The sequence below is a fragment of the Siniperca chuatsi genome, linkage group LG14 (assembly GCF_020085105.1).
Source record: "Siniperca chuatsi isolate FFG_IHB_CAS linkage group LG14, ASM2008510v1, whole genome shotgun sequence".
Classification (NCBI taxonomy): domain Eukaryota; kingdom Metazoa; phylum Chordata; class Actinopteri; order Centrarchiformes; family Sinipercidae; genus Siniperca; species Siniperca chuatsi.
This window is the reverse complement of record NC_058055.1, coordinates 28649331-28656871: the sequence shown is the minus strand read 5'-3', so window position 1 is coordinate 28656871 and position 7541 is coordinate 28649331. Positions and strand designations below refer to the sequence as shown.

The window sequence follows — 7541 nt, the reverse complement described above, 5'->3', positions numbered from 1 at the left end:
GCCCGCAGTCTTCTTCTTCTTCTTCTTCTGTGCCTTTGTCGGCGCGTTGCTGCACACCGCCCCCTGCTGATCGGAGGAAACCTGCCGCAAAGCAACGCTTCGCCTGTCGGAGAGCGAACGACGCTGCCGCCCCGCCCTCTGCTATTATGCGGCTCTCGCTTGTCTCCGTTATGTAATTCGGTTACTTTCCTCGTCGGATTTGTCTCGTTGGCCTGAAGTTAAATCAGTCGGCGTTCAGCAGTCTGCCTCTGCGGCTCGGACTTCTTCCGTTTTTGTCGTGATAGAGACGCTTTCCGTCTCAGCTCGCGATCGGAGCGCGTGCGGCGACGCCCCGAGGCCCCGCCCAGTTTTTACCGGAGTGTCGGTGCGTGTACGGCGGCGTGTGTCCCATGCTGTCTCCGATCAGAGGCTTCTTGCTCTTGATGACGTCTCGCTGGATCCGCCGGTTGTGATACCTCCTCTTCCTGAGGACACAGAGGACACATGGGTGAGTTTCAGAAATCAGGCAGCAGATAAAGCACCGACAAAACATCCAACAATCAGACTTCACCAGCGACACGCACGCAGCTCCGGACCCGGACACACCAGGACTCACGATGTCTCCATGAGGCTACATATCCTCCAACAGTTCAACTTTGACCTGCGACGCTGACCAACAGCGAGCTGTTGACATTGTTGACCTCTGAGTCCAAAATGGAAGAAGCTATCGTAGCTTATTAGCGGCGCTGCACCGTCCAGTTTCTACTCTGCTTCTGTCTGTTAGCTATTCTGAGTATTAAACAAACAGCAGCGGTTTGCTAACTGATCGTTAGCATGTTTGCTAGCTCGTTGAGCTTAATTTCCCCTCTTCAGTAGCTTCTGACACCAGAAACACCAGAGGACGTGAACAGGGAGAAGCTCCAGGAGCTGTCGTGCTATTGGCTAGCACTAGCCCTGTCGGCCGGCCAGCTACAGCAGGTCGCCGGTTAACGTTGTGAGCCCTGGTGTGCGTGTCTGCTGGATGGAAGCAAAGTAAAACATGGAGTCGTTTAAAGAAAGCGATCAGCGCTGGAGCCTCACCAGGAGTTGCTGAGGATCCCCTTCATGCCGCCGTAGTTTGGGTTTCCGTACTTCATGTAGTACCTGCTGCGGCGAGCGGCGCCCAGCTCCTTCTTATCCTCTGGAGACCAAAACAAGCACAGCACGCCATCTTTTACTGTTCTGAATCCAAACTTTATTCATCTGTCGCGTCATCGGCTCAGCTGTGCTTTAAGGTTCAGGGCTGACCCCGAGTCAAAGTCACGTGATCACCTGAACCCCACGCCGAGTCTGAGCTTCAACTGAAGCCTGCAGCCCTGAGAGAGTGTGTGTGTTATCTGACTGTGTGTGTGTGTGTGTTATCTGACTGTGTGTGTGTGTGTGTGTGTGTGTGTGTGTGTGTGTGTGTGTGTGTGTGTGTGTGTGTGTGTGTGTGTGTGTGTGTGTGTATGCAAGTGTGTGTGTGTGTGTGTGTATGTAAGTGTGTGTGTGTGTATGTGTGTGTGTGTGTGTGTGTGTATGTATGTAAGTGTGTGTGTGTGTGTGTATGTGTGTAAGTGTGTGTGTGTGTGTGTGTGTGTGTGTGTGTGTGTGTGTGTGTGTGTGTGTGTGTGTGTGTGTGTGTGTGTGTGTGTGTGTGTGTGTGTGTGTGTGTGTGTGTGTGTGTGTGTGTGTGTGTGTGTAAGTGTGTGTGTGTGTGTGTGTGTGTGTGTGTATGTAAGTGTGTGTGTGTGTGTATGTAAGTGTGTGTGTGTGTGTGTGTGTGTGTGTGTGTGTGTTACCCAGCGTGGCGAAGCGCAGGAACAGTTTGTTCCCTTTGAAGGGTTTGACGGCCGGCCGCAGGTCGTTCCTCAGCAGAGACTGTCTCTCGGCCGCCGACAGGTCGTCCATCTGAGACACACGGACACACACCTGTTCACGGCATCGATCGGTTATCGGGACTGATCAATAAACCCGATCAGTTTGAGTAAACTCCGCTCTACCTGACCGGCCGCCTCCTTCCTTTTCTGCTCCGTCTCTCCGTCGCTGTCTTTCACCTCGATCTCCTCGCCGCTCTTCTTCACCGCCTCCTCCTCGTCCACCTCGCCCTCTTCCTCTTCCTCATCTGACCCTTGACCCCGGCGAGCTGGAAGTGCACAACACACTTCAGCGTCCCACAAATTCAGGTTCCCCCCCCCTTTAAGAACCCGCAGACTGACCTTTGCTCTGTTCGCCCGACTGCTCGGCGCTCTCCGTCTCCGTGGCAACGGCCTCCGGGTCCGGCATCCGGCTGCTGTTGACGAGGGCTCGGACAGATGTGTTGTCATCCAGCCAAACCACGTTACCTAGGAAACAATCAGCTGGTGTTCAGACACACAGGAGGGGGGGCGCCACACGGCCCTAAAATAACATCTAGATGTTTCTGCCATAGCGATACTCCCCCGCCTCCTTCGCGCTCCCTCCCTGTGTGAGTCGGCCTCCTTCGTCAGCACGACGGTTTAGAAAGTCGCCCAAACACAACCCAACTCCTTTCAGCCGGGCCGCGAGCGGAGGAGGCTCGCCGTTACCGACGCCGCCCGTCGAAACGCTGAAAACTGAGAGGGAGTGCTTTCGGACGCTAACGAACTGTTTAGTCGCTGACGTGGCGGCCTCAGTAATTAACGTTCATTCAGAAGCCGGTCGACCAATCGGAGCTGGTCTGTGACGGCGGCGTACCACAGAGCGTCCCTGCAGCTCCGGCAGAGCGAGACGTCTTCTCTCATAAACCGTCAGCTGACCTCGCTTCAGGTTCAGGACTCACATGCTCCACTTAAACCTTCGTTCGCATCAATAACAAATCCAGGAGCTGCGTCACGTTCAGCGCACAGCTGAGCGTCGGGTCGGACTCTGCGTTCTGACTTCCTGTCTGAAGTCTTCGTCCCGCACGTGCTCACACGGAGACGGACACTTCTACACAGCTACGTCTTTCTTAAGGAGAAATCTAGCTGAGGAAACCAGAGACGGACCCTTCTGTTACTGGGACAGAACCAGTCCACATTCAGAACCAGAGGAAAGTCTGTGTGTGTGTGTGTGTGTGTGTGTGTGTGTGTGTGTGTGTGAGATACTCACAGGACGTGTCGTCGATCCACTCGATGTGCGCTGGAGGATACTCCTTAAAATATCCGAAGACGTCCTGCGTGCTCATGTCGTCCACGCCGGCCACGTGGATCGCCTCCAGGCGCAGTCTGGGGATGGCTGAGCACCACAGAAGAAGAAGAAGACAACAGGTTGAACAGATCCACAAACCGGGTGCGAGTGTAAACGCTCTGCGGCCGGGTGCAGGTCCGGTGGGCGCCGCAGCTCCTCCTACCTTTCTTCATGACGTCTTTATCCAGGAAGACGTTCCTCTGGCCGACGCTCTCCTCCACGCAGAAATGGAAACGCCTCGCTCGCTTCTCTTTTCTCTCGATCGCCTCCTGATAAAACACACACACACACACACACACACACACACACACGCAGACTTTCAACACATCGCTTCCTGTACATTCAGAGCTGCAACTCACAGCTGGCCACTGCACGGCGAGGGGGGTCCGGAGCTGGAGCGGCGGCCTGGAGGACTGGAGGTGCAGCGAGAGCGTCCGAATGTCCAGTCTGACTTATTTAGACGTTACTTTGTGTCCATTTCAGTTATGGACAGCAGGACGTGTCTCTGCTGTCGCAGTAGCACTCTAACACTGTGTTTACGTGTCTCCCCTGCTCTAATCACTAGTTTCACACGCCTGCAGACACGTTATTAGACAGCTGACGATACGAATATACTGACCAATTATGTCTGATGGGATTTTTCTACAAAACAGTTCAGTTACCTCGTTAAAGAGTCTTAAAAGTACACCTCCTCCTCCTCCTCCTCCTCCTCCCTCAGTCAACATCCTGGATCTCTGATGTAAATATCGTTCATTTAAAAGGTTTAACAGCTGGACCCTGATTGGCTCTAAACGAGTTGTGATGTCAGAAGCCCTGCAGGTGCGTCCAGGTGCTACAGTGAGATTTAAGGTGAGCTCAGGGAAACTTCCTCCTTCAGAAGCTGAATGTGAAAACAGACCGACGTCACAGCGAACCGACAGAACAACAGGTTTCAGATGAGCCAGGCCTCCGTTAGCCGCACTCTACTCCCTGTAACGCATTAGCTCGCGCGACACCTTAGTTTCATCACAGCAGGGCGATGGAAATCTACTTGACTCTGCCGCACCGCCGCCAGCTGCCGGCCCCCGCACCGCTGCAGTGGGGCGAGTGAATTCGGGTGAAATGGGTGGAGGCCTGTGTTTGTGTCGCACCTTTGAGGTGACATCGATCCCGGTGATGAACGCTCCGGCCTTGTTCTCGTACCGCCGGCTCGTATCCTGCAAGACAGTCAACAGCACAGACATCAGTGACGTTTGTCAGGACTTCATTTCTGTTTGGGGAACATTTCCACCCTCACTCATCGTTGGCCGTCTGACCACAGCGACCAGCGACCCACACCAGTTTGAAAAGGGAAAAGGCTGGCAACACAGATATGTCAGCAAGTGTTTAAGTTCACAAGTGGATGTTGGCTTGGGGGTCAAAGCTGTCAAAATGAAAGCAAATGTAAACAATTAAAAGGCCTCTACCAAATGTATTCTTAGGTGTGTTTGAGATAAAACCTCCACAGCAGCAGAGACCCTGAAGCTGACTTTAACGGATTTCTCCCCCCACGGCGTCAAACTCCTACTCAAACAACCGTCAACTACACGGATCCCGTCAAGCAGCGGGTGATGGAGACAAGCAATAAAACCTTTACTTCTACAGCTGATATTACCTCTAAAAAGTTCAAAATGTCTGTAAAGTTGGCGATTAGGACTAGGACGAATCGATCACCGACTGTGCGTGTTTAAGAATCGCCAAACGTTTTCAATGATCTTCAGCCACCTGCGGTCTTTTGCCCGTAAAAAACATTTAACTTCCAGTTTCCTTAATGGAGTCTGGTGCTGCGATCACTCAACACGAACACGGTGACGTTAACGCGAGGAGGCTGCCAGCAACAAGTGACTGAAAAAAAACAAACAAGCGAACGCCGTCTGCTAAACAAAGAAATCACAGTTTAAAACTAGTCCGTGTTGATAGCCGTTAACCGTTGCTAACCGTTAACCCGCAACGGCCGTTAACAGCTAGCTAGTTCCCGGAGAGAGAGCCGGGAGTCGAAGTTACCACACGCCGACACTTCCCGCTGTTCAGCCGGCCGAAACAGACGCCAGTCCCCGGTCTGACAGGGCCTCGTTAGGACACTTACCGGCAGCAGCTCCTTCAGGGAACGGTTAACGGCTATGTCCTCCAGCTCCACCTCCACCTCCACCTCCACCTCCATCGGTTCGGCTTCGCGGGCATCTCTGTCCGACTCGGAGTCAGAGTCCGATTCCGAGCGGTCTGAGCCGCTGTCTGATTTCACCGACACCCGTAAGCTACGCACTGCCGCCATGGCGCTAGCTGCGAACAACGGCTGCTGCTGCTGCGGCGGTTTACGTAACCCGGAAATGGTTCTCTGTCCTCCCACTTCTTCTTCTACGGCTGCTTCTTCTTCTTCTTCTTCTGATTTGATTGGCAGCTTTACCGCCGCCTGCCGGGCTGGAGTGTGGAGCGGTAGATCGGCAGACAAAGAAAAAAACAAAACAACAAAGTATAAAATTTTCTCTATTAACTCTGTTTCCTTCAGGTATTTAATTAGGCGACTGTATATTCCCTACTGTGACGCTTAGCTTAGCTTAGCTTTAGTGCTGATGTCACTTCCGTGTCTTATGACGCGTCTCATTGGGTCCTGAGAGGACTCTGACAGCTTCTTCCCAACCTGTTTCTGGATATTATTATTCTCTAGTTTTGGTGGTGTCGAATTTCTTATTAAATGTGACTTTGAGTTATCCAAATTACCCATTAATGTGTCTAAGTTTCACGGACAAGTTCTCCAGTACTGGAAATTAATTTATAATCATAATGTTTCGCCCCATGATGCACCTTTATGGAATAACAGGTGTACACTGACTCTTTTCCAAACACCGGGCTGAACAGGGTGCGATGCTGCTTTTACTGGACGACAGCTCATTTACTTCACTATCCAGACTTCATTCACAAATATAATAATATTTGTTCTAATCAACAGTTTACACGAGTCATCTGTGCGATTATTGGTTCTGTTAAAGGTTTCTGGATGAACACTCTGCTCCCCGACTGCTTCCCTCAACTGTTCAAAACTTTTCCTTTTTAGACAAAAAGTGTAAGAAGTTCTTAAGATCCGTTTTGTCCAACGAATGTTTTCCTTTCAGACGAAATATTACGGAGGGTTTCACCAGTCAGAATATAAAACAGCTCAGCTGTAACTGTTTAACACTTCCTGTCCCACAAAGCTAAAGAGCTACGTTTCAAACTGTTAAATAATGTTTCTCCTGCAGAGAATCTTTACATCCAACATTTAATATTGAGACAGTGTTTGTTCCTTTTGTTCAGCGAACACTGAAACAGACGAGCTTCTTTCTCTCGTGTTCATTCAAAGATATTCTGGACAGTTTCTGGATTTGTTATTTATCAAAACAACTTTCGATTACAGTGATGTTAAATTTGGCAGCACTGAAGCTTTATTTAATGTTTTTATTCACGATGTGTATCTTTAAAGAGTCTTTGAACGCACTCTGGCCGTGTGATAATCTGGCAGCTCTTTGAACCCTGAGACTCTGTAACTACGGCTTTCTTTGTTCTTGGTTTCAGTTCTGTTCACATGTTCGATCTGCTCTACTAGAAGTATTGAATGTTTAATAAGCCTGAATGGTGTTTGAAATAAATATTAAAGGAGAAAAAAAAAAGACGTCTTCCTGAGTTGTTTTTGTCCCAGTTTTCTTGCCATACGTTTTGCATCTGTGTGTCTCTGTAATAGTTTCCCCTCCGCTGTACAAAGCGGAACTGTTTACTGTTTGTGATCCGGCCTCCTACTTCTTCTTCGTGGGTGTTACGGCGGTTACGCATCAGCGCCACCTGGTGAATGTTATTTTGTGTTCATGCATATTATCCTGTTTGTGTAATTTCATTAGATTTAATTTCATTTATGAAAGCTACTGAAGCGTTGCATGTATTGTCTCTGCATAAATATGTATTCTGTACCCTGTTGACTCTCTATTAATTACTCCCGATTAATCTCTCAATTATCTTTTCCGATTAATCGAATCACAGTGACAAATGTCCACCCCGGGCTCCGGGCTCCGGTAACAGCATGCAGTCTTCAGCAGTCTAAACTTTAACGATATGAAACAGAGACGTTGGAGAAAAGACTTAAGTCACTCGATTATCCAGCTGGTTATAGATTCATTTCCTGCAGATCCACTAATCGATTGATCGTCTAACCCTTTCAGGCCACATACAGTAGGACAAAGCAGTTACATTAATCCCACTTTGTTTATTTTCAAAGACAGTCAGGCGTCTCCTGCGCAGCCTGTGACTGTGCTGGGAGCGTCCGGACAGATGGCACGGATATACATATACATATATATATATATATATATATA

At 49.8% G+C, this 7541-nt stretch overlaps 1 protein-coding gene across 6 annotated transcripts in view; it reads right to left on the bottom strand.

Moving 5' to 3' along the window:
* Window positions 1-5542, bottom strand: part of ncbp3 (nuclear cap binding subunit 3) — a 10949-nt gene extending 5407 nt beyond the window's left edge. For 2 of the 6 annotated variants that reach the window (XR_006380609.1, XM_044221313.1), the window contains exons 1-9: window positions 5288-5541; window positions 4314-4379; window positions 3347-3452; window positions 3106-3231; window positions 2217-2342; window positions 2001-2143; window positions 1800-1908; window positions 1060-1159; window positions 355-464 (exon numbers count right to left, since the gene is read on the bottom strand). Coding sequence is in view for 5 of the 6 variants with exons in the window: in XM_044221313.1 (XP_044077248.1) it covers window positions 355-464; window positions 1060-1159; window positions 1800-1908; window positions 2001-2143; window positions 2217-2342; window positions 3106-3231; window positions 3347-3452; window positions 4314-4379; window positions 5288-5473 (1072 nt within the window). In the remaining variant the exon portion in view is untranslated. Of the gene's footprint in view, window positions 1-354; window positions 465-1059; window positions 1160-1799; window positions 1909-2000; window positions 2144-2216; window positions 2343-3105; window positions 3232-3346; window positions 3453-4313; window positions 4380-5287 lie in introns of all 6 variants that reach the window. The other 4 variants (XM_044221314.1, XM_044221315.1, XM_044221316.1 and 1 more) reach the window with 4 other exon arrangements.
* Between the last annotated feature and the right edge of the window lie 1999 nt (window positions 5543-7541).